This window comes from Geotrypetes seraphini, chromosome 8 (assembly GCF_902459505.1).
Source record: "Geotrypetes seraphini chromosome 8, aGeoSer1.1, whole genome shotgun sequence".
Classification (NCBI taxonomy): Eukaryota; Metazoa; Chordata; class Amphibia; order Gymnophiona; family Dermophiidae; genus Geotrypetes; species Geotrypetes seraphini.
This window is the reverse complement of record NC_047091.1, coordinates 80,190,669-80,218,094: the sequence shown is the minus strand read 5'-3', so window position 1 is coordinate 80,218,094 and position 27,426 is coordinate 80,190,669. Positions and strand designations below refer to the sequence as shown.

The window sequence follows — 27,426 nt, the reverse complement described above, 5'->3', positions numbered from 1 at the left end:
TTAGGCAGAGCCTGAATGTTCAAACCTCCTCCACCCACATCATCAGCAAAAAACTTTCATAGGGGATGTGCAGAGCCACAAACTGTATTGGTGCAGGACTAAAAACCAACTAACTTAAGTATCGTAAGGAACTAAGTGTTAGAAAAATGAAGTCAACGTTTCACGGTAAAGACTGTTTCTTCAGGGCTTGCGAATTTTCACTTTCCAATACGTTTTTTCAGTCGCTTGCTTTCACCCGCATCGCTGCAGCCGAGTGTGCTAGCCATTTTAGGAGGCAGTAGATTTTCAGCTACCGTGCGCTATAGCGCGTGGTAATTTTGTGCGTGCACTAAAAACCCTAGCGCACCTTCGTAAAAGGAGCCCTTAGAAGCAAAAGAAAATAAAAAAGATATTCTGCTGGACTGCTTAGAAGCCACGTTCTTCAATACTGCTAACCTTATCAAGACACAGCAGATAAGTGTTATGAAATTTTACATTTACATAGAATATACTAGCAGTGTTTAGTGCCGTTACAGAAATATCCAGCACAAGAATGTATATCTGATGGGACGGAAAGGTGGCATGATGGTGCCATATTTTTCTCTTAGCGCTTTCAACTATGCAGGAGACAAAGGGCACTGAGCACTTTTCATTTAGAAAAATTATTTATTGAATTTTCTAATTTAAAAGTAAATGGGATATTCACGTGGGATCTCTAAGGGTGTAAAGGGGGGTGGGTCATTAGAGTGGGCAGACTTTTCTGCCGTCATCTTCTATGTTAATCTAATTATTTATTGAAATAATATGCTGGCACAGTGATTTAGTATCGATTGAAGAGCATATTTGGTATTTTTCTATATACTCCTATTAATATTCAGTAGCTAGATACATGTGATACAAAAATTCAGATTAGATTACAAGTTAGGTTTCTAAATTTGTGCCCTATTTTCAACCAAACTTAGGAGCCTAAGGGGGGTCGATCTTCAGCATGGTTTAAGCGAGCATGAGAGCCCGAAGACCAGAATGCGCAGTATGATACTGATGCTCAGTATGATACTGAAGCCATGAGAAAGGCCCCTGCACTCAGGGCTGGCATTGTGGTGGAGGGGTGCAACTTCCCTGGGCCTCCAATCCACAGGTAGCCTAAAGTCTTCCTGAAGTTGAAGGAAACAATCTACAGATAGGCTTTGGGCTCAACTCCCAAATTTCTTCCCTGAGCCCCAGCATGCCTAATACTTGACCTACTTGCCCAGACTTGCCTAAGCCCCATCCCTCAGAAGCACCTGCAAAGTGCAAAATGAAAAGGCAGCAAGAAAGAGCCGTAACAGATGCCTACTAAGCTATTTCTGATAATGTACTATGGGAGGGGAGGGGGACAGAGTTTTGATTTAAATAACCTATGAGGAGCTGGGAAATAGTCATTTGGAATTCTTACTAATATTTATTATTTCTATAGCACGGAAAGGCATACGCAGCGCTGTACATTTTAACATACAATAGACAGTCCCTGCTCAGAAGAGCTTACAATCTAATTTAGACAGGACATTTCAAAGTTGGGGAGATAATGGTAGAGGAAATGATACAGTGGGTATAGGTATCTGACAGCAGTGAGTGGGAGTTAAGAGTTGAAAGCAGTTTAAAAAAGTGGGCTTTTAGCTTGGATTTGAATACTGCTAGGGATGGAGCACAATGCATTGATTCAGGCAGCCTGTTCCAGGAATACAGTGCAGCAAGAAAGAAGGGACAGAGTTTGGAGTTGGCAGTGGAAGAGAAGGGTACAGATAAGAGGGGCTTGCCCTATGAATGGAGATCATAGGAAGGAGCATGGAGGAGATAAGTGAAGAGAGATATTGGGGGGGCTTCAGAGTGAATGCACTTGTAGGTCAGCAAGAGGAGTTTAAACTATTCAGAAATGGATGGGGAGCCAATGAAGTGACTCGAGGAGAGGGATAATGTGAGAATAGCGGCTATCACGGAATATGAGTCATGCAGCAGAATTATGAACGGATTGAAGAGGTGAGAGATGGGTGCCTGAAAAAAGTACTTTGCAGTAGTCAAGCATGAGGTGATGAGAGCGTGGAAAAGAGTTTTGGTAGTGTGTTCAGAGAGAAGAGGATGGATTTTGGTAATATTATAGAAGAGGAAGCGACAGGATTTGGCAGTTTGTTGGATCTGAGCAGAGAAGGAGAGAGAGGAGTCAAAGATCACCCCAAGGTTGCGAGCTGACAAGACAGGGAGGAGGATAATGTTATCCACAGAAAAAGAGAGGGGGAAAGCAAGTTTAAGTGGAAAGAAAGGAGTTCAGTTTTAACCATATTCAGTTTGAAATGGCAGTGAGACATCCAAGTGGCAATGTCGGACAGGCAGGCTGAAATTCTGGCTTGAACTTCTGTAGAGATATCTGGTGTGGAGAGCTAGATCTGGGAGTTGTCAGCATAGAGGTGATATTGAAAACCATGGGAGGAGATCAAGTTCAAGTTTATTTGCATTTGATGAATCGCTTATAAAAATTTCTAAGCGATGTACAATTTAAAAGCCACAAGTTGTGGTCTCACATACAATTTAAACAAGTTTATCGTAAGACAAACAATATAAATCAATTGGCAATATGACAATTGAAATAGACAAACAGTGTGAAACAATTAGCATTAATACGATTACATTGGAGACAAACATGAAAGAGTAGGAGAGGAGGGAAAAGTTACAATATCGTTATTATTGAGAATTTACATGAAAGGGAGAACACATTAAGGTACAAGGGGAAATGGTAGGATTGATGGTCAGAAAAATGTAAAAATAAAGGTGTGCCAAATTATGTATCAAATGCGTCTTGAAATAGAAAGGTTTTTAAGAGTTTCTTAAAGGATAAAAGGTCTTTTTCATTTCTAATATAGTTTGGTAAGGAATTTCAAAGTGTTGGGGCCATGACAGAAAATATATCGTTTCTTCTCGTGCCAATAATTTTCAAGAAGGGGATGGATAGTGGAGGATGATCGTAAGGAACGTGCGGCATTATAAGGAATAATCATTTTTGATATGAACTGTGGTTCATTGTGGGTCAATGTTTTGTATACCAAGAATATAATTTTAAAGGTAATTCGGTGGGAAATAGGAAGCCAATGTGATTTAATCATTAATGGAGTGACATGATCAAATTTTTTCGCTTTATGAATTAGTTTTATTGCAGTATTTTGAATTATCTGGAGTCGCCTTTTTTCTTTTTGAGTTATGTTAATTAAGAGGGAATTACAGTAATCAATTTTGGATCAGTGTACCAAGAGAGTGGGTATATATGGAAAAGAGGAGAGAGCACAGGACAGAGCCTTGGGGTACGCCAATAGACAGACGGATGGTGGCGGAGGAGGATCCACCGTAACATACGCTGAAGGTACGATGAGAGAGATAGGAAGAAAACCAGGAGAGAGTAAAACCTTGAAATCCCAGTGAGGACAACATGTCGAGAAGGAGGTGATGATCAACAGTGTCAAAGGTAGCAGACAGATCGAGAAGAATGAGAATAGAGTAGAGTCCATTGGATTTGGCCAGGAACAGGTCGTTAGAGACTTTAGCAAGGGCAGTTTCTGTAGAGTGGAGAGGGCGAAAGCACGATTGAAGCAGGTCAAGGATATGAGAAGAAAGGAAGTCCAGGCAATGGCGGTGAACAGTAAATTTGAGTAGTTTGGATAGGAAGGGGATGTAGGGCCTAGTGAGGGCTTTTTAAGGAGGGAGTGTAACTACAGCATGTTTGAAGACATCAGGAACTGTAGCAGTGGAGAAAGGTTGAGGATGTGACAGATGGGAGGGATTGCAGCAGAAGCGATGGATACGAGTAGGCAGGTAGGAATCGGATCAGAGGAACAGGTGGTGGGTTTGGAGGAGGAGAGAAGGTGAGCAGTTTCCTCTTCCGTAATTTCAGAAAAGGAAGAAAGGGTTGTAAGGATTGTTGAAGAAAGGTTGACAGAGTAGACAGTGGGGGAGGTGACATTGTTGAGTGCAGCATTGGGTATTTCATTAAGACCACAAATGACTGAGTCCACAGAGAAATAAAAGAACTACTTCCAGGCATGAAAAAATGTGTAAAAATAAACTTTATTATATCTTTCTGTTACAGAATGGTCATTTGAGAGGTAACAAAACCAAATTAAAAAGGCGAAACCTGAACAGTAACAAACATGTCTCATAACACACCCTCAGAAACAAGGAAACTGTACACATCAGTCTTAGAAAAAGTGAAGTTTATTAAATGTAATCAAAAATTAAAACCTAATACACATATCAGTACAGAGTCCATCTCCTTTGTTTTTGGACCAGACATGGTCCACATTTCAGCTTTCAAAAAAGCCTTCCTCAGGGGTTGATTTGTCGATCTAAAGAATGCCTACAAATATTCAATTCAACCTCTGAGGCAGGCTTTTTTGAAAGCCGAAACACTGACCGTGTTGGGACCAAAAACAAAAGAGATGGACTCTGTACTGATGTGTATTAGGTTTTAATTTTTGATTACATTTAATAAACTTCACTGTTCCTAAGGCTGATGTGTACAGTGCCGTCCCCCACTAGTTTCTCTGTTGTCATAACACACCCTTCCATTTTAGCTGGAAATGATTTCGCCACTCTCACTTCTTCAGGGAAATGGGATAGCACCTCTGTCCATATGCGAGTTATGAGCTCTGGAGTATGACTCACGTAATCACAAGTGGCAAACTCCAAGGAGCCCAGCAAATGTACTGAATACAGACTGTTGCAAGATTGGATACCAAATAGTCTTACAACTCAAAAACTATCAGCCTTAGAGAAAACACCTTGAGCAACAGAAGATCCACAAAGTGGATCTAATGAACTGCCATCCCATCCATGAAGGAAACATGGCATCATGCTGGGGTGCTAAAATGCCTAACAATCCCGGCTTTCATTTCATTTCTACAGATTCATCTGCTTTTTCAGCATAGCGGTACAGAACGGTACCTGTTCCTCCACCTCCCCAAGGAACTCATTAATCTACATGACGCCAATGACCAAGGTGCCTCTTGGCTAATTGAGCATCGTTGATTTTTGATTTCTTATGCAGCAAGAATGATTTTGATTTCTCAAGAGACTCCAATAACATTTCTGATCTCATAATATACAACTCAGCATACAGGTTTCTATTTCCTGCGTCAACTCAATCTATTTTTTATAAATGAGAACATTACATTTTGGACCTCTTATCATCCTGCATGCAGATACCCTAGGCAGATAAAGAGCCTCATCTGTAAATTGGAACGGCAGCCTAGCATGCAGTATAATGGAAGCAAGGCCCCCACCAGAGTGGCAGCTGATTGACAGATGTTTCAGAAGGCCTGCAGATAAACAGAACTACTTTCTGCTGAAGTAGTATCCTGATATGACAAAGAGGAAGCATGCCTTCAGAAAAACAATCATTCAAACCTTCTATTTCTTGGACAGTGAAACATTTGCTGTCACTGCAAAGAACAATTCCATTTGCACAGACCACCACAGGGCAGTTAGCAGCCCCACCTTAACTCTGGGCGCTGTTGAAAAGGGAAGCAACCCCAAGCATATCAGGTAATTAAGACCAGTCAGCTGTCTTTGAGCCTGTTTCTGGCGCTCATTAGTCCCTCAGGGGGATCAATTTTAGCTAAAAGCATATCTCTGTCCTCAGCTGCATTACAGTATCCCCAGCCTGCCTGGCCTACCTATAGGATCTCACAAAAGGGTGAGGACTGGTTCATCACGTGAGTGGCTCCGTGCCACCATACGTAAGCATACAATTCCTGAGATAGAAAGCATCCCACAGGTAGTAAACAGAAGGTGACACATGCTGAGGGACCGGGCCTCAGCTGCTCCTTTACCTGGAAGGACACAGGTAAGTGCAATAGGCACCGTCACAGTTGATACATTTTCTGGATTTACTTAACTGACTCACCTAGCTCTCTAAAATCTCAAAGTTAAGGCATTATCTGCCAGGGCATTGGCACAAAATCTACTTTTCACTAGTTTCCCATGTCCCATTCAGATAAGTGTGTGGCCTACAAGATGTGCAAGAGTGTATGGGCCCTGCCAGTGTGTGGGTCTTCATCCAAAGGACTGGATCAGACTCCCCTGTGAAGGCAGAAATCACGAGGAGGCAGCAGGGTCTGTAACAAATAAAACAAAAGCATTATGTGACAAAAAAGTAGAGACAGAAATACTAACTGACCCCAGAAAATAATGGCAGGAAAAGACCATATGGCCTAGAAAGTCTGTCCCTCCACTCCAACTGCTCAGCTCTACAATTCTTTCCTCTCCCTCAGAGATCCTTTGCGTTTACTTGAATTCAGACACTGTCATTCTCTCCACTACCTCCCCCTGGAGGCCGTTGCATGCATCTACTACTCTTTCCATAAAGAAATATTTCCTTAGATCAGTGTTTCTCAACTTCTTCAAGCCAAGTACCCTCTAAGTCTAACTGATATCAACCAAGTACCTCTCCACCCAAGGGCCGCTTCAGACCCACCCCCATAATAATAGTACTAATTGTAATGCAATTTCTTCCATTCATTTTTCATATACAGTACACACAATATAATATTTATTAACAATGAAAATTTTAATTATCATTTATATTCTGTTTGTTCAAAAAGGTCAAGGGAGATGACTTAAAAATATGAAATGTCACCTCAGGAAAAGCTACAAAAAAATAGACAAATATAGTGCAAAATATAGACAGCAGATATAAATTCTCAAAACTAACACAGTTTTATAACTAAATTGAAAATAAAATCATTTTCCCTACCTTTGTTTTCTGGTGATTTTATTTTTCTAATCATCCTTTCCTAGTCTGATTGCATTTCCTTCTGTTTGTGCTCTTAACTGTGTTCCAGGGCCTTCTTATTCATTGACTGATTTTCTCTTTTTCACTTTCTGCCCTGCATCCATCTTTAGCATTAACTTTTAACATTTTTCTGCTTTCTTCTCAAAATCTACTTATAGAGAATGACACCTTGACCTCGTCCCATGTGTAGCTGCCAGTAAAACCACAGGAACGGGTAAAGTCGATATCTGTACAAAGCTTTTCACCACTTCACAGAGCGGTAAAAGGCTAACCCACCAAAGCTCCCCAATATCCTACCATCCCTCTCCATCAGAAGTCTGGTGGGTCCAGGCTCTCCCCCACCCCGCTCTTGGGTCCGGTGGCTCCAGCCCCCCCCTCGCTCATCCAGCAGCTTCAGCCGGCTTCCCTCCCTCCCTGGCACCTTGAATTGCGAGCTGATCTCTATACAGGCCTGCTCGACCGTGCTTGCTATCTTACCTCTGCTAAGCTCCTCCTTATGATGCAACTTCCTTTTTTCAGAAAAATAGGAAGTTGTGTCATAAGGCGGAGCCCAGCAGAAGGAAGGCCGTGAGCACTGTGGAGCACACCCGTGTAGACATCAGTTAGCTCTGCAAGGTGTGTGCTAGTGGGCAGGGAGGGAGGGAAGCCGGACGCGCGAGCGAGTATGGGAGCTGGAGCTGTCGGCCCCGATGAAGAGAGGGAGCAATAAGGCAAAGTAGGAGGAATTGGCCCAGGAGGGGGGTTGAGGCTCGACGAAAGGGCACAGGAGGGGGACTGGAGCTGAAGGTAAGGGAATGAGAGGTATTTGACCTATGGAGGGGAGGGATTGGAAGGTTGGAGCTGAAGGGAAGGGAAAGAGCTACAGGATCTGCAGGATAGGGAGCTGGAGAGAAGGGGAAGAGGTGCTGGACATGTTGGGGAAGGGACTGAAGGGAAGAGAAGGGAAAGGAGATGCCATATTAAGCGAATGAAGGAATAGAAAATGAAATACTGAACACAGCAGAAAGAAAGAGACACGGAGTTATCAGTAACAGAGGGGAAATAATGGGCATGGAGAAGAGAATAGGGACAGGGACCACAAAGGGAGAAGCTGCATGGGAATGGTACATGGACAGAGAGGCAATGCCAGACATGGGAGGGGGTATATGGGCACAGAGGGAAAGTGCTAGATGTGGGAGAGAATAGGAACACAGAAGGGAGATGAGTAATGTAGGACATAGTGATGAAAAACCAAAACAAAACTGCAGTGGAATGTACAAGGTGCAGGAATTTATTCAATAAAAATCATAAAAACATGTAAGCATACATAAAATAAATGTAATAAATATATCCAAAAACTGGTCCTTGTATTCGTGTGGACCAGACCCCACACGGTCCGTGTTTCGATAAACACTTCTTCCTCAGGGGTCCCAGATGTTGGCACGTAGAATATCAAAAAAACAGATTCTTAATGCAGTGCCTAAACAGGAGATTTTTATGTCTGTCCCATTCGATTTTGTTTGCTTTTTCCAATCTGTTTTTTTGATATTCTACGTACCAACATCCAGGACCCCTGAGGAAGAAGTGTTTTATGAAATACGGACCGTGTCAGGTCCAGTCCACACAAATACAAGGACCAGTTTTTGGATATATTTAATACATTTATTTTATGTATGCTAAACATAAATTCCTGCACCTTGTACATTCCACTGCAGTTTTGGTTTGGTTTTTCGCTTTGCATTTGTTGGTTTCTTTTGTCTTGTCTTTGGACACAGTGATGATAAATACAGGGAGATGGGCACGGGGGAGATGCTGGATGGGGAGATATAGGGGACACAGAGAAGAGATGGATAGGTACACAAAGATGGAAGATGGATGGTGAGCACAGAGAAGAAGAAATGTCAAATAAGCAGGAGACCCTGGTAAGTAAGTTAAGAGATGACAGAGGGAAACAGAAACCAGAGCCTGGGACCAACATTGTCTGAAAAATAAAATGTCTGAAAACATTGTCTGAAAAATAAAAAAAATAATTGTATTTTCTATTTTGTGATTAAAATATATGAGAACTGAAATGTTTATCCTGCTGGTGCTGGTGTTAGACATGGGTAGGGCTCACAGCAGAAATTTGGGAAGGGACCCCAAAGCACACTACTAGCCCGTACCATCTTTAGCTTCCAGCAGGCTTAGGGTTTTCTCTAGCCAGGGGGCAGTTGCCCTAATTGCACTCCTTGGCCTAACACCATCCCCAACATGTGTGATCTTTATATTTTGCACAGTAGAAGAGAAAATGAATCTTTTTATTTCTTTGGTGTTGTACTATATGGATTTTAGTATAATTTATAATTATCATTTTTGTCAGTTATGTACAGTTAAACCTCGGTTTGCGAATAATGCGATTTGCGAGTGTTTTGCAAGACGAGCAAAACACGCCAGCAAACTTTGACTCATAAGACAAGCGCTGTCCCAAGCAACAAGTCCTCCAAACCACCAAGAATAGCTCAGTATTTTCTTCAGTACTGTTCAAATGGATAATGTGAGCTTTAATTTGACTTTCCATTCTAAGAAAAGCCTGACACCCTCCCTTCAAAGCCCGCCTCCAAATTCTCGTGCCCTTCTTTTTGGCGGCCTCCGATTGGTGGAGAGCAAGAGCCGGCGTCCGCCCCGAATGTTGGCTCACGTGGCACTCAAAGTTAAGTGGGAGGGTGACGCGGCCGTTTAAAACACAGCATGTGCAGGGGGAGTGAACTGCACTGGTGGGTGACAAGGAGGCTCGGGGCCCGTGAGCCATTTTCTCTCCTGCTGCTTCAGCATCCACATCGGCCACCTTTATGGTCCTACGCTTGGCTTCTTGCTGTTGTTGCCGTCTTGTGGGCCCCGGGAGAGGAGCTTGGCCGGGCGCTCTAACCCACGAGGATATGCGGGCTTGCCGGCGAAAGATGAGGACACGGAGATGGCGCAGACTGCTTGTGCTCTTTCTCCTACTCACCCCGTCCTGTGGTGAGTAAACCCTGCCTCTCTCTCCTTCCCTCGGTATCACTGTTAGAGGCTGGGGAAAGTTCACTGTTCTCGGTATCACTGTTCTCCTATGGGGAAAGTTGCTTTGATATACGAGCATGCTTCTGGAATGAATTATGCTCATAAACCAAGGTACCACTGTATTTGTGTTCTTTGTGTGTAACCGAGGTATTCTGTTAGGATGAATTTTCTATGTAGCATTCAGTTTTCCTGATAGTGGAGGGGATATTGTAAGGGGAGATGGGTTTTGTTGATCCTTTTTCTGTATTTGTGATTTATAAAATCGTCAGTTGTACAGCATATTGTTGCTTTTTATATTTTAATAAAATGATTTCAATATAAAATAGCTATTCAAGACTTGTGTGGATGGGATCAGACAGAGTCTGCGGGGACAGGGCAGGGATGGAGACAGAGTCTGCAGGGACATGACAAATTATTTCCCCCGTCATTTTCTATCTACTTTTCCATGTTATATCTTCCCTTCCTATCTCTCCCATGGTCTGGCATCTTTCTCTCCTTCCCTCCCTCCTCATTTTTCGCCTTCCTTTCTACCCCTTCCCACAGTCTGACATCCCTCTCCCCTCCTTCTCTCTGATTCCCTGATCTGTCATCTCTCTCTTATTCCCTCCCCCTTCCCCTGGTCTGACATTTCTCTTCTCTCCAACCCCTCGCAGGTCTCTGCACCTCTCAACCCTCCCCCCCTCCCCCAACCTATAGCTAATGTTATCTCCCCTCTCCAAACCCCAACCCTTTAATCTCCCTCCCAACCCCACGATTTCTCCTCCCACCCGGGTCTATCAAGTATCTGGTGGGCCAGCGGGAGATTTTGTGGCAGAAGTGTGGCACGCTCGCTCCTGCCTCCTCGCAGATGCCTTCTAAAATGGTGGCCACAACCTCTTGCGGCAACTCACGGTACTACAGGAAATGCGAGATGTCATGGCAGCTTTTTTTAAGAAAACAGCTGAGAGAAGGCAGAAGTGAGAGAGCCACCACGCTCCTGCCATAAAGACTCCCAGTGGACCACCAGGTACCTCGGTAGGTCTGGGGATGGGGGGGTGGGGAGGAGAATCGTGGAGTTGGAAGGTAGATTGAAGGGTCAGGGCCTGGAGAGTGATTCCATCAGGCAGCCTTGGGGCCTTTGCTAGGCCGGCTGCCTCCAAGGAAAGAGAAAGTTGCATCATCGGACGCAGGTCGGCTTAGAAAAGGCCCCAAGGCTGCCTGATGGAATCACTAAAGTAACGCTAGCGGCAGCTGTGTTTGTAAGTTAAAAGCACAGTGAGCTGCCGCTGCTAGTCCGAGAGCTGGGGAGAGAAAACGATGATGGAGGGTATGTGCGCCACACTGCGCACCCCCTAGGGTATGTGTACCACGTGTTGAGAACCTCTGCCTTAGATTACTCTTAAGTCTATACCCTTTCACCTTCATCCTATGACCCCTCTGTCCAGAGTTTCCTTTCCATTAAAAGAGGCCTTTTTCCTATAGATTCATGCCAAGGAAGTATTTAAATGTCTTTATTGTACCTCCTTTTCTTTACATCTCTATATCCTGCTTCTCCTTTATAGTATATAAATCTTAACTATTTTAGTAGCCGACCTCTGAACTGACTCCCAGGATTAGGTGAACAAAACACGGTCGTTAAGACCGTGTGTGTCGTAATTGGCTGATTTTTTGGTCAATTCTGGAACAGCGATTGATGTTCCAAATTTCCATGCAGATGATTTGCACGGAGGTTCACTGTAATCCCGTCCCACCAGTCGCTCTGAGAGCGACTTGGGACACATGCGCAGAGCCGGTTTGGGGAAGCCCGAACAGCTGAGCAACAGGGGAAGTCCTGCCGCTCAGCTGTTCGGGCTTTTTAGCTCTCTCTTTTTTTTTTAATGGCACAGATGTTGTGCGTGTGTTTTGATAGACGGTATATCAAAAATAAAGAAACTTGAAACTATCTACCCTATCAAAAAAAAATGATGTGCCAGCCCTCCCCGATGATCCCCACTCCTGGAAACAGATTTGAAACTCTTCTCTCGTGCCAGCCAAAATTAGCAAGAGGGGTGCCCATTCCTTCCTGCCCACCGTGAAAACCCCCGACACCCCCCCCTCCACCCGGAAAGGTTCCCCTCTGAACCAACCCCGTCCTCTTTCCTTAAAAAAAAAAAAAAAAAATCAGCAGAAGGGATGCCCACTCCCTTCTGTTACCGGATGCCCCCAGAATCTCCCCCTGAACCCCCCACCACCACCCCAAACCCCACACACCACCCTGACCTCCCCATATCTGTAAATTAGTTGACAGAAGGAGAGATGTCAACTCCCTCCTGCTCCTCAGGTCCACCACTGCAGAATGGCAGGCCTTCCTCTTCCTGGTGCATTCTGGGATGCAGGCGGAGGGGCCTAAGGCTCCTCCGTCTGTATCCCGGTGTTTCAGAGGGAGGCGCATGAGGCCCTGATTGGTTTAGACGCCCAAGGACACCATCACCCAAAGGGGCCTTAGGCCCCTCCCATGCATTGCAGGATGCATCAGGAAGGGGAAGGCCTGCCATTTTTTTTAAATGGGCCAGATATTTTGTGTGTGTTACATATATAGAAAAAAATGAAAAAAAAACCAAATAGGCAGACCAACATGTCAGACCTGGCATGCAAATTTAGGGCATTGATCAGATGCCTGGTTTTAATATTAATGACCTCATTTGAATGCCAGAATTGGAGAATGTAGGATTGCATGGAAAACCACATGGTGAGCATGTTTAGAGCATCGGGTCAGCTAATACGATCAGTTGCTAAAGCAGTCAAACTGGTTTAGTGACGATCGGAGGCTTTAGCGCATTTAACCCCAGCAGCATACCAAATGTGGGACAGTGGCCGAGGCCACCCCAGGTGCAGGATAGTGATGTCTGATTCATTGATTCGAACTGATTCACTTCGGTGTCCACAAATATCAGACTCACTGATTCAGTGACCAACCCCCCCTCCCCCCGGTGAGGTCTCCTAAAGTAATAGCAGCAGTGGCAAATAGCTGGTCAGCAGAGGTAGCGCTCTAAATGGGCTGTTCATAGCCTGCCCCTCCGGGGCCTTCCCTCTGTCACGTCATCAGTGACATTACTGATGATGTGGCTAAGGGAAGCCCTGGCAGGGAAGGCTGCAAGCAGGCCGTTCAAAGCACTGCTTTGCTGATCAGCCACTCCCACTACGGCTGCTGCTTTAGGAGGCCCGGAGGAATGCCAGGTCTCATGGTGGAAGGAACGGTGGGCGGCTGCTGAACAGGGGAATGGGTGGGAGGGGAGGAAACATGCTACACATGGGAGGAGTGAGGAGAGGAAGGGAGAGATGAAACAAAGAGGTAGAAAGGAGTGAGAGAGAGAAATCCTATATCTGGTGCAGGGGAGGGAGACATGCATGGAGAAGAAAGAGGGAGAAATGTTGGACATAGGGTGGAGAGCAGGGAGAGATGGAGTATGGGGGTAGAGAAAGAAATATTGTACATGATAATGGAGGAAAGGAAGGGAAAGATACTGCATGGCGGGAAATAGAGAGGTATGACCAGGGTACAATGCAAGGAGAGAGTGAGAGGGAGGGAGAAATGGTAGACAGTGAGAAAGAAACAAATGTTGGATATGGCAGTGGAAGGTAGAAAAAAATAATTTTATTTTCTATTTTGTGATTATAATATCATATCTGAAATGTGTATCCTGCCAGAGCCAATGTTAGACAGCAAGCATGAGCTGGTATGTAACAGAGAGAGGAAAAGTCTTTTTTAGTTTGTTTACACCATAGCACTAGCATGGGGTTAGAAAGGGCAAAGGGGTGAAAAGGCTACAAAATAAACCCAAACATTTGAAACAAAATACCGCCTGATTGGGTGAGAAAAGCAAAGCAAAGTGAATCGAATTGAAAAAATTGATTCAGTAGGCCAAATTGAATCAAATCAAATCGAAAATGCTTTCCCTGAATCGGGCAGCACTAGTGCAAGGCAGTAAGGAGGTGCTTTGAGTAATCAAAGAGCTGCAATCTACATGCACAAGGTTGTCAGTCTGCTGGTCCCCTGCCCTCTGATGTCAACTTCCTGTTCTGGAACAGGAATCAGCTGAGCTAACAGCTGTGTCATGTAAACTGCGGCTTTGCGACTACTCAATGCACCCCTTTATTGCCTGCAGGAGGGGGTGCTTCATTCCGGGTGGCAACAAAGCAAAGTAAATCACTGCTGACTCCATCCAGTTTAAACACATTTGAAACTGTAGTCTTCCAGAATTGCACACAGCATCCTAAATAAGGTCTCATGAAAATATCCCGTCACTTCCCCCATCCAGCATTGTGCAGTTCTGCAGCAGGATATACTGTAGAGATGAAGCTGTCATATGCTCACATGTGCCCCCTTGAGTTCAGTCTGTTGAAATGTTTTTCTCTTCTTGACCAATTCACTCTTCCTCTGCTTCACCTCTTCACATCTTTGCTCTTGAGTTAGACTGCTTGATGACCTTTACTACTTCAAAGACTATACAAAATAAGGATATCTGAGACTGTTTTAACTTGGTTCACATCTTACTTATCTGATAGAACTTAAATTGTGAAGTGGCAATATACTACATCAGAAGTAGAGAATGACACGGTGGCGGTTTACCCGCGGCCACCGCATTTTAGCCGCGGGTCACCCGCCGAAAACGGGGAAGAAAACTAGCAGTTGCTGCGGCGACGGGGACAAGGCCATTCACCGCCCGCGGGGCGGTGAATGGTCTTGTCCCCGCAGTGAGGCATGAAGGATCGCGCGGTCCCCGCAGCTCACGCCCGCCTGCCCAATCGATTCTAGTGTTTAGCCAGCTCTCTCCCTTCTCCTCACCTTAGTTTGTAGATTTTCTTTTTCGGCGACCCGCACGCTATCAGAGAGCCGCGCACCCGCTGCTGCTCAGTTTCGATCTTCTGCTCTGACGCAACCGGAAACAGGAAGTTGCAGCAGAGCAGAAGATTGAACACTGAGCAGCCGCGCGTGCGCGGCTCTTTGGGAAAGCGTGCAGGTCGCCGAAAAAGAAAACCTATAAACTAAGGTGAGGAGAAGGGAGAGAGCTGGCTAAACACTAGGATCGATTGGGCAGGCAGGTAGTGGCTGCGGGGACCGTGCGATCGCTAGTGTTCCCGGCTCAAATTGGAAGGAGGGAGTGAAAGGGAAAAGGATTCTGGGCCAAGGGGATGAAGTCGGAAAGAAAAACCCACAGCAGGAAAGAAAGGGAAGGACTGGCAGGTGAGCCAGATGCTAGAAGCAGGGGGGGGGGGAAGAAAGAGGGAAAAAAGCTAGATGGGGTTGAAAAGAAGAGACACACTGGTATGGAAGAGGAAGATAGGGGAAATCTGGACACAGGAAGGTAACAGAAAGAGGGGAAATTATGTGCATGGGGCATAGGGACAGAGACATAAAGGGGACATGCCATGGGGATGGTATATGGACACAGGGGGGGGCAATGACAGAAACATAGGGGAGATATTAGAAATGGAGAAAATAGGAGCACAGAAGCGAGATGGTTTGTGGGGATGGGACAGGGACCAAGCTTGCAGGCTCCAGTGGCTTGCACAAATTACATTGTAACGTGCCATGAAAATAAGAGGAAGGAAGGTAGGAAGGTAGATAGGCCACGCGAGAGGAGCTGAAGGGTAGTAGAAAGGAACAGATGGTAAAGGAGGGAGGGAAGGGTGGTGGTGGAAAGGAATAGAACAGACATTGAAGGAGGGTGGAGAGGAACAGACCCCCAAGGGAAATGTGGAAGACAGAGTGGGAAGAAGACAGATGCCAGACTATGCGGGAGCGGAGGGAAGAAGATGGGTGCTAGACCAATTGGGGGGGGGGGGGTTAAGGGAGAGGCACAGTAACAGCAAATGGAAGACGCAGAGAGAAGACACACAGTGGATGGAAGGAATTCAATGAGAAGATGTGGAAAGCAGAAACCAGACAACAAAGGTAGAAAAAAAAATTATATTTATTTATTTATTTTTTGCTTTAGGATAAAATAGCATATTAGTTGTGTTGATAAAAATTTATAAACAAAGCCCTGCCAGCTGAACATCTCTTTCTCTAGTTCAGCAGCAGGAACTTTGATTTATAAGAAAGGAATAAGCTAAATATTACAGTACTAAGGCTTATATGGATGCAGCGGGGACGGTGACGGGGCGGTGAATGGGATGGCAGTGGCGGTGACGGGGCGGTGAAAGGGATGGCGGTGACGGTGACGGGGCGGTGAAGGGAACGGCGGTGACGGGGCGGTGCAGAGGATGGTGGGCCGGTGACGGGGCGGTGACGGGGACAGATTTTTTCCCCGTGTCATTCTCTAATCAGAAGCTTACACTATGATATGGGGTGCAACCCTCCTTAATATATTCTTTGCTCCCCTCCTGACTCTCATACAATCAATTGACTTAACTACATATGCAAATGTACACAACATACAAATACTGTGCCCCCTAGATCAGTCTAATGTCTCCGATATTCAGCCTCATAATGACAAGCTCTCTACCATTGCTGACTGCCTGAAAAGGGATATAGAGACCAAACCGAGGGAAGAAGATAACTTGCCTTAATATGTGAAAGGCAAAAACAAAGAGAAGGCAAGCAAGATGTCTAGATCAACCAACAGTTACATTTATTCTCCTGAAAGCCAAATTAAAATAGTCACATAAAGTCCCAACATGATTACTTGGCAACAAATCTTAATGACTAAAGACCCAACTAGATCTAGCTAGGATCCTAGTTTTGGCAATCTGGAATGCCTTCCTCAGGGAACAATCAAGTAACTAAAAGATAAATATAAACGATTCATGAATGTATGTCTAAAAATACATATAAAAATCTAGCATAATTAGTGTAATTGAAAAACATATAAAACTATACATAATTATGCACAAAGTAAAAACAATAATCATGAATTGTTCATAAAATATAAACAATAAAATCATAGCATTAATGCAAGAGAATATTTTGCCAAATACCATATATACTTGAATATAAACCAAGATTTTTGGGCCAAAAAAAATGCCCAAAAATGGGGATCTCTGTTTATATTTGAGTCAGCACTGACCCGCCCCCCTCCCTAACCTGTTTGCAGTCCTCTGCTGGGCCTGCCATGAGACCTGATAGTCCAGTGGTGGCGGGGACAGGAGGGATCCCTCCTGCCTCCTTTCCCAGTCTGATTCTAATTATTTTTATCTCCCTCCCACCTCCCCCGCAAACCTTAAGTATCCCTGGTGGTCCAGCGGTGAATTGCGACAGAAGGGACCTTCCTTTGCTCCTGCCCTTGCAGAACCGTTAGCTAATTGGCTGCTGCGACGCAGACATCAGAGGGAAGGCTTTTGGATCAGTGGACCGTGTGTAGGAGCCGCCGACTGCAGCTTTGCGAAGACTAGCAGAACGCATGCAGGAGCCACCGCTCACGGCTTTTGCCAAGAGAAGTGCAGCTGGGAGGAGGTAGCCGGCCAGAGGAGGTAAACACCTGTGGGAGGCATGAATTTGGGACGTGGAATGGAGGGGGATGACGAGGAATGCGTTGGGACATGGAAGGGAGGAATAGGGACTGCGTTGACATAGGAAGGGAGAAGCAGGGTTACGTTGGAACAGAGAAGGAAGGGAGGGGGCACAAACTTCAGACAAAAGATGGAAGAAAGGAGGGAGAGCATGAACATGGGACACAGAGGAGGGGAGCATGAACTTGGGACATAGGATGGAAGAATGGAGGAAGTGAGGGAATATAATGGGCGCCTAAGCATTTAGCGTGCGCTAATCTTTAGTGAGCACTAAATCAATTAGCGTGTGTTAAATCGGTTAGCGCGCTTTAGTAAAACGACCCCTATGTTTGGCATATGCCTAACACCATGCCTAAAGGAATTATTCATGTATTTTACACATTTTTTTTTAGTTGTTTTACACTGGTGCTGTTTTTAATGTTTACTACATCCATTATTTGATATATTCTCTTGTATTAATTCTATGCTTTTATTCATATTTTATAAACAATTCATGATTATTGATTTTACTTTGTGCACAATTATGTATAGTTTTACATGTTTTTCAATTACACTAATTAGATTTATATATGCACATTCATGCATCATTTATATTAGTCTTTTAGTTACTTGATTGTCCACTGTGGAAGGCATTCCAGATTGCAGAAGGTAAAATTATGGTCATACCTGTTAATTTTCTTTCCTTTAGAAGCAGCAGATGAATCCAGAGACTAGTGGGTATAGCTCACATCGACCAGCAGGTGGAGATAGAGAACTGATTAACAGTTGGCCTTAAAGCCTGGTGTTCTTTCTGTTTATTCAGTTATGCACTTTGCCCAAGCATCCCGAAAGGAGAATGAGCAGCCACAAACTCCATTCCAGTAAAAAATGTGTCTTTCTCTTCTGAATCCCATTGATATTTTCCCGTTTGACGTTTCTTGTGTTTTTTTTTTTTTTTTTTTTTTTTCAGACATGAAATAATACACTTACCAACCATAGCCCCGGCTAACCTAATGACCTAAACACCCTACACACAGCCCGTGCACTTGGGGAGGGGCTCTGGATTCATCTGCTGCTTCTAAAGGAAAGAAAATTAACAGGTATGACCATAATTTTACCTTCCATAGCAAAGCAGCAGATGAATCCAGAGACTAGTGGGATGTAGCAAAGCAAACTCAAACTGGGTGGGACGCCAATGCCGCCTCTGCCAGCACTGCCGCGCCAAAACTCGCCTCTGAACGGGCTGCTACATCTAACCGATAATGCTTTGAAAAAGTATTCCCTGACGACCAAGTGGCCGCCCGGCAAATCTCCTCTAATGACATCCCCCCGGACTCCGCCCAAGATGTAGCCAAAGCCCGAGTGGAATGAGCATGAAGGTGCTCCGGTACCTTCTTCCCTGACAACACATATGCCGAAGCAATAGCGTCCTTGACCCAACGTGCAATGGACGCTTTAGACGCCGCCATCCCTTTGTTTTTACCCGCGAACGCGACAAAGAGATGGTCCGACCGGCGAAAAGCATTCGTCACCTCCAAATAATGGAGAAGCATACGGCGGACATCCAGGAGCCGTACCGACAAAAAACGCTTCCCCCAATCCTCCTTCCTGAAGGATGGCAGAAACAGACTCTGGTTCACATGAAAGGACGAAATAACCTTAGGCAGGAAGGACGGCACCGTACGCACCGTCACCCCAGCCTCCGAGAAACGCAAAAAGGGTTCCCTGCAAGAAAGCGCTTGCAGCTCTGATACTCGCCTTGCTGAAGCCATCGCCACCAAAAAAACTGTTTTTAGTGTGACATCTTTCAAAGTGGCCGCTGATAGGGGCTCAAAAGGTGCCCCCTGCAATTTCCCAAGGACGAGTTTAAGGTTCCAAGTTGGACAAATTCGCTTAACCGGCGGCCGGATATGTTGAACCCCCTTGAGGAAACGTACCACGTCCGGCTGTGATGCGAGAGCCAAGCGAGCCACCCGGCCCCTGTAACAGGCAATGGCCGATACCTGGACCTTTAAAGAGTTATATGCTAACCCTTTCTCTACGCCCTCCTGCAGGAACGCCAGAATAGCCGGCAGAGAAGCATGGAAAGGCGCAATTCCGTGTCTTCCGCACCATGCCTCAAAGATCCTCCAGACCCTCGCATAGGAGGCTGACGTTGAAATCCTCTTAGCCTTAAGCAGGGTGGAAATCACCCGTTCTGAATAACCCTTCTTTTTCAGCCGTGACCTTTCAATAGCCAGGCCGTAAGACCAAAGCGGCCCGGATCTTCCATTAATATTGGACCCTGAGTTAGCAAGTCCGGAGTTACCTGGAACGCTACCTGCTCGCCTACCGACAGCAGCATCAGATCCGCGTACCATGGCCGCCGTGGCCAATCCGGAGCCACCAGGATTACTCTGCCTCGAAAGCGAGCGATGCGTTGCAACACCCGCCCTATCATGGGCCACGGCGGGAATACATACAGAAGGGAATTCGGAGGCCACGGGAGAGCTAATGCGTCCACCCCTTCCGATCCCTGTTCCTTGCGTCTGCTGAAGAACCGAGGCACCTTCGCATTGCGGGAAGAGGCCATGAGATCCATCTCTGGCAACCCCCATCGACGGACTAGCAGGCTGAACGCTCGAGCCGACAACTCCCATTCTCCCGGATCGAGAAGAGTTCTGCTGAGGAAGTCCGCTTGCACGTTTTCGTGCCCTGCAATGTGGGCCGCCGACAGAAGCGGAATCTGCCCCTCTGCCCACCGAAACAAAAGTCTTGCCTCTTCGGCTAACTGCGGGCTCCGGGTACCCCCCTGACGATTGACATACGCGACCGCCGTGACACTGTCCGAAAAGATCCTGGTCGGTCTGTCTTGAACCAGGGTCTGAAAAGCCCGCAACGCCAACCGGATCGCTCTTAATTCCAGTAAGTTTATGGGCCATTGAGCCTCCTGGGAAGACCACCTTCCCTGCACCGACGTGTGCATGCACTGGGCTCCCCAACCCTGCAAGCTGGCATCCGTTGTAACCACCACCCAATCCGGTGTGGCCAACGGCATGCCCCTCCAAAGATGCCCGTCCTGGAGCCACCAGCGCATGCTTTGAGCCGCTCGAGGACTCCACTGGAGACGCACATTGTAGTTCAGAGAAGCTGGAGACCAGCGAGAGAGCAGAGACTGCTGTAAGGGCCTCATGTGGCTCCGGGCCCAGGGAACCACCTCCAGAGTCGCCACCATGGAGCCCAGCACCTGCACATAATCCCAAACTCGAGGTCTGGGCGACCCGAGAAGGAGGCGAATTTGTGCCTGCAATTTCTCCCCCCGATCTCGGGGTAGAAACACCTTCCCCAGAGCCGTATCGAACCGCACCCCCAGATGCACCAAAGACTGCGATGGGGACAAAACACTCTTGGGAAAGTTGACAATCCACCCCAACGACTGAAGGAGAGAGATCACTCTTTGCGTCACCGACAAACTCTCCTGCCGGGACGAGGCGCGGATCAACCAATCGTCCAAGTAAGGGTGTACCCGAATCCCTTCCTTGCGGAGAAAAGCGGCTACCACCACCATGACTTTGGAAAACGTGCGGGGAGCCGTCGCCAGGCCAAAGGGCATTGCCCGAAACTGAAAATGTTGGCCCAGAATCGCAAACCGCAGATACCGCTGGTGCGGAGGCCATATCGGAATATGGAGGTACGCCTCCTTGAGATCGAGAGACGTGAGGAACTCTCCTGGTCTTACCGCCGCAATAACCGAGCGCACCGTTTCCATTCGGAAATGGCGCACACTGAGGAATCTGTTGACTCCTTTGAGATCCAGCACTGGTCTGAAGGACCCCCCCTTCTTTGGTACAATGAAGTATAGGGAATAGATCCCGCGGCCTACCTCTTCCGGGGGCACCGGTACCACCGCCCCCAGATCGAGCAGCCCCTGAAGAGTCCTGCGGACCTCGGATCCCTTGGCCCTGCCACGGCACGGGGACACCAAGAAAGAATCTACGACGGGAGCGGCGAACTCTAATTTGTACCCTTCGTGAACAATGTCCAATACCCATTGGTCGGACGTGACAGTGGCCCACTCCGCCCGGAATGCCGAAAGCCGACCCCCTAAGGGAAGGGCGGAGGGAGCCAAGCCCCCGTCATTGTGGAGGGCGACTGGCTGGGGTACGGGCTGACTGCCCTGCAGAGGGTCTCGCCGCCCGAAAGGAACTTCTCTGCTGAAACCGAGGTCTCGAAGCAGAGAACGGGCCAGATGCAGACCTGGAAAAAGGTTTACCAGCCCTGGCCCGCCTAACATCCCGGAAACGTGGTCTAGACGATGCGGCCCGTACCGGGGGTCTAGCCCTGTCCTCCGGTAAACGCTGCGTTTTGGTATCCCCAAAATCTTTTACCAGTTTATCCAACTCCGCTCCAAACAATAAACCCCCTCTAAACGGGAGTCTCACCAGCCGGAGCTTGGACGCTGCATCGGCCGCCCAATGACGGAGCCACAAGGACCTGCGGGAAACCACAGACAGAGACATCTGTTTCGCAGACGCCCGAACAATATCATACAAGGAGTCCGCCAAATAAGCCAAGCCGGACTCCAAATTAGCCAGTTCCGAAGGGATAGTACCTCCAGACTCCAGCAATAAATCGGTCATCCCTTGTGACCACTGCAGACACGCCCGCGCCGCGTAAGAACTGCAGATTGCGGCCTGTAAGGTAACTGCCGCCACTTCAAAGGACATCTTTAGGGAAGCTTCAATCTTTCTATCCTGTGCATCCTTGAGTGTCACGCCCCCTTCTACCGGCAAGGTAGTTCTCTTAGTCACCGCCGCCACCAGAGCGTCTACCTTAGGCAATTTAAACCTGTCCAGTTCGGACGGTTCGACCGGATACAAGAGCCTCATGGCCCTTGCCACCCGCAAACTGGCCTCCGGCGCCTCCCATTGCGCCGAGATCAGCTCCTGCATGGCCTCATGTACCGGAAAGGCCTTAGACGGCCTACGGGTACCTGCCATCAAGGGGTTACCGGACCCCGTGGCATCTTCCTGAGCAATGTTCAAACTCTGCAAAGCGTTTGAAATAAAAGAAGAAAGCTCCTCTCTATGGAACAACCGGATAGCCGTAGGGTCATCCCCCTCCCTACCCGGGATACTCTCCGTGTCCCACTCCAATAGCTCCCCTTCCTCCAATGACTCAGGCAGGGAGAAAGGAGATCTGGGCAAAATATCCACTGCCTCCGCAGCCACTAGCCTGCGCTTCTTAGCCCCCTGCGACTGCCCCGGGGAGCCTGCTGCCCCTGCCGTGGGTCTAGCCGCTGTCCCCTCCCCCCCCGTAGAGGTAGAGGGCACCGGAAGGGACCGCCCGGCCCCCAGCCCCGGCTGGGTAGGCTGCGAGCGCTGTAACTGAAAGGCCTGATGGAGCAACAGCACAAAGTCGGGCGAAAATGCCCCCCAACTAAGAGGCACTCCCCCGCCCTGCTCCGAGCCGAGGGGAGGGGCCGTGCCGGCCTCCAGCACTGACGCCTGTTCCCCCGCCGCCTCACTCTTGTCCTCCGTGGCAGAGTCCTGCAGTAACCCTGCATCGGCTCCGAGCGGCGGGGACATTGCGCAAGACTCCCGCACCCAGGACATGGCCGCCTCGCAAGCCGCCAAAAACGGGTCGTCTGCCTGTGCTTCCAAGCACCCGGCAGAGCAAAGACCCGCCCGTGTTCGGCGCTTCCCACAGCGCGAACACAGCTGACTAACTTCTGCAGCCATCCCCCCTCGGCCTGATCAAAAAGCTCCGACGCGGTTTTTTTTTTTTTTTTTTTTTTTTTCACACACGCGGCGAACGCCGCCGAAAGACGACTCCGCCCCCCAAGACGCCCGGCACCCGGGAAACGCGACCACCCTCGAGGAAGGCAAAGAAAACACTCACCCGGTCCGCCGCTTACCCCCGAAGCCAGGCAATCGTTGGTAAATGTACTGGAAGCCGAGTTAACCACTGCCCGGCTCAGTACTAGCAGGAAGGCTCCATTTTTTTTTTTTTTTTTTTTATACTGGAATGAAGAAGCCAGCCAATATCCTGCACCTGGAAAGGAACCCCTCTATCCAACGGAGGGGAGGGTGGAGCAGGGACCTGGGAGGGCCCAGGTGTACCTCCCAAAGCCGGCACCAATCAGCCAGGCACCCCCACCTACTGAAGAGAACTAGTCTCAACAGAGGAATCCTACCGGAACACCACTTCAATCTATCCTGCAGCAGGCAGAGACCAGGAGCTAGAAGGATAGCTCCAACCCTGCTGGGAGATAGAGCAAAACTGAATAAACAGAAAGAACACCAGGCTTTAAGGCCAACTGTTAATCAGTTCTCTATCTCCACCTGCTGGTCGATGTGAGCTATACCCACTAGTCTCTGGATTCATCTGCTGCTTTGCTATGGAAACTGGGATTCTATTTGGGACCTTAGTCATTAAGATCTGTTTCAAAGTAATTATATTGGGACTTTATGTGACTATTTTAATGTGGCTTTCAGGAGACTATATGCAACTGTTAGTTGATCCAGACATCTCGCTTGCCTTCTCTTTCTTTTAATTGCCTGAAAAACAATAAATTGAAGTTTAATCCTGAAAATTCCAAGGCATGCTTCATATCAGACTGTGAAAAGAATGCTGTTTCATACCCCATTCTAAAATGTGGGGTACCTGTCCCTTTTGTTCCTCTGACCAAAATCCTTGGCTTCATAACAGACAACACCCAGTAAGGATGCCTCTCAGTACCGAGCAGCAGTAGTGCCAAATTGCACTCCTGCTCATGCCGCTCAGCAGCCGATGGAACTCGCGACAGACGGTTAGCAGCAGGGCAGGAACTTGGAAAGTTTGCTCCTGCCTGCTGCACCTCCACCGGGGATTGGCAAGATGAGGAATAAGGCTAGGGCAAGGAGGGGGCAGAGCCTTGGAGGGAGGGAGAATGCAGAGTCTGATGGGGAAAGGGTGCTGGGTACAGAGTCTGACAGGGGAGGAGGGAGGGAGGGAAAGAAGGGGGCTGCTGCAATGTCTGACAAGGGAGAGAGGGAAGGGTGCTGGGTGCAGTGCCTGGCAGGAAGGTAGCTGGGTGAAGTGCCTGGCAGGAAGTGCCTGGCAGGAAGGGGGCTGGATGCAGAGCCCAACAGGACAGGGCAGTTGAATATTAAGCTGCCCGACTTATATTCGAGTCAACCAATTTTCCTCCTTTTGGGGGAAGGGGGGTCTCGACTTATATTCAGATCAACTTATATTCAATTATATATGGTACATCAATTAAGCTTATATATGGGACTAATAAATACCACCATTTTATATCCTTGCTTAAAGCCCCCCTCCCCCCACTGGTTATCCACTGCCCATACAATTTCTTATAAAATTTTGCTTCTAACATTTAAAATTCAGGGTTAGGCTATCCCCTCTTCCTCTCACGAGTTATTATCCCTTATCTGTCGAGCAACTAAATCCTCTCAACCAAATCTTTTAGTAATACCAATATTTAGACAAATCAAATATGAGACTATACATTGCTCCATCTTTTCCGTCACTAGTCCCAGTTTATGGAATGCATTACCATCACACCTAAGACTTGAAACATCCCTTTACCAATTCAAGGCTGCACTAAAAACTTTTATATTCAATGAAGCTTTTACTTCTTTTTTGTAGTGCTAAAAAGTGCAGGGTCCTGTACTTGGGTTACAGGAACCCGAGGGAGCAGTTCCATTTAGGAGGAGAAGTACTTCTGTGCTCAAAAGAAAGAGACTTGGGGGTGATTGTTTCTAATGATCTTAAGGTGGCCAAACAGGTAGAAAAGGTGACATCCAAAGCCAGAAGGATGCTTGGATGCATAGGAACGGCCAGCAGGAAAAAGAAGGCAATAATGCCTCTGTATAAATCTATGCTGAGGCCACATTTAAAGTACTGTGTGTAGTTCTAGAGACTGCACCTTCAAAAAGATATAACCAGGATAGAGTTGGTCCAGAGGGTGGCTACTAAAATGGCCAGTGGTCATCATAAAACATATAGAGATGGACCAGGGGTGGGCAACTCTGGTCCTTGAGGGCTGGAATCCAGTCGGGTTTTCAGGATTTCTCCAATAAATATGCATGAGATCTATCTGCATGCACTGTTTCAAAGCATATTCATTGGGGAAATCTTGAAAACCCGACTGGATTCTGGCCCTTGAGGACTGGAATTGCCCACCCCTGAGATAGACTCAAAGACCTCAATATGTATACTTTGGATTAAAGACAAGAGAGAGGAGATATGACTGAGAAATTTAAATAACTCTGTATCATATATATAGCATGATATTCTTGTATAATTTCTTATATTAAAATATTTTATGATTGGTCATAAATGCATTTTGCAATATTGGTTACAGAAATATCCTCCTAGTTTTTGGCATTGGAGGAACCAGCTCTTATAGTTTAATTTTATTTGAGGTTTGTATATTTCCTAGACAAACTCGTCTCTTTTTGAAAATTTGGAACCCCTATATTCAAAATCTTTCCTCCAGAGCACTAAGTATGATTCTTAATGTTCTACATTGAAGCTTTGGAAACATTCATTGCATTCCAACATCTGGTAATTTGTGTCACCTTCCATTCCGGGGGAGGGGAGGGAATAGGGTGGATGATAGTAATTTGTATGGAAATACTTGAATTGTATATTTGCTTAATTCCTTCATTACAATGTTATAATTGGAAAAAATAAGAATAGGGGAAGGGAAGGAGTAAGGGGAAAGGAGGATGGGGGAAGGGAACAGGGGGATGTATAGAGGAATGAAATAGGTCATATGGAAATATATTTTGGAGGAATTATAGAAATATGTATGGAAAATTATAATTGCGAATCTAATTGTAATGATTATCTTTTTGTATTATATTATTGTATATTTATTTGATTCCTTCAATAAAATGTTATAAATTAAAATATTTCAATAAAAAGTTAAAAAATGAAAATAAATGCACAAGAGGCGGGTCTCTTTCAATTGAAAGGAAGCTCTAGAACGAGAGGGCATAAGATGGAGTTGAAGGGGGATAGACTCAAAAGTAATGTAAGAAAATATGTCTTCACGGATAGGGTGGTGGGTGCATGGAAGACCTCCCAATGGAGGTCGTTGAGACAGGGACTGTATTTGAATTCAAGAAAGCATGGGACAGGCATGTGGGTCTCTTAGGGGGAGAAGATGTGGAGGGATAGACTGGATGGGCTGTGATGGCAGGTAGAGGCCACATTTTCTCTGTTTCTATGTCCATGTACTCTCTGTGCCTGGCTGACACTACAATACACAATTCATCATTCTTTCCTTATTCCCGTCTCCTCCCCCAACTCCTATACTTTTCTTTTGAAAATAGTAGTTCCTTTCTTCTTTTACTATCCCTTTGGTACTTACATATCCACATTCTCTCAACATTTCTCTCTTGATGAGGACTGGTCTATATTTAATAAACTAAACTAAAACTTAGCTTTGTAAACTAGGTCTTCAGCCAGAAAGGAGCTCGACTGTTACTTTTTTCAGTATTTTTTAGTTTCTGTTAACCATCAGAAAATATTAATATGACTGGATTACAAAGTGTTTGGCAAATAAAATAATTTTTAAAAGATTTATGAAAAAGTTGAAAAGGACCAGGATATCCTGATTGGGATCAGGATATCAAGATTGGGATTAGGTTAAACCAGTAGGAGGTTATGGGTAATGAAGCCTCATGCTACTGGATTGCTCCTACTATTCTCAGATTTTCTGAGGCTAGTTACTGTACTACAGCCTATTAATAGCATACTGCTCCTGTTACTTCATCTAGAGAGTGCAGAGCTCATATTACTGGAAAGGGTAAGTGGAGTCTGTCATACAGGAGAAACTTCATGACAGTAAGCAGAGTATAATCTCCCCAGTGTCGGCTCATCACACACCTGGTCAGACTCCAGAAGAGTTGTCATTATGGGTCACATGTTGCACCTTTGTGATCACCGAGCTCCCCAAAAGACCCCTTCGAAGCACATAGGGACAGGCAGGACCCATGGGAATATCAGCAAAACCTGGGAACAGAACAGTATGCCCAATTTAATAATCAGAAATTAAGCACAACAGAGTTGCTTTAATGAACATATGAAAGGGCTGTAAATAGAGCATTATTTTATGAGGGAGAAATCTCTAGAGATCTGTGGTCAGTGGTGAAGCCTTAAACACTATAGACAATATT

At 46.4% G+C, this 27,426-nt stretch overlaps 1 protein-coding gene across 3 annotated transcripts in view; it reads right to left on the bottom strand.

Moving 5' to 3' along the window:
• Window positions 1–4,049: 4,049 nt before the first annotated feature.
• The window catches only part of LOC117365786 (centromere protein F-like), a 73,296-nt gene continuing 49,919 nt past the window's right edge, over window positions 4,050–27,426 (bottom strand). For all 3 annotated transcript variants that reach the window (XM_033956610.1, XM_033956611.1, XM_033956612.1), the window contains exons 12-13: window positions 27,137–27,262; window positions 4,050–6,116 (exon numbers count right to left, since the gene is read on the bottom strand). In XM_033956610.1, the coding sequence (XP_033812501.1) occupies window positions 27,141–27,262 (122 nt within the window). In that variant the 3' untranslated portion in view covers window positions 4,050–6,116; window positions 27,137–27,140. The remainder of the gene's footprint in view (window positions 6,117–27,136; window positions 27,263–27,426) is intronic.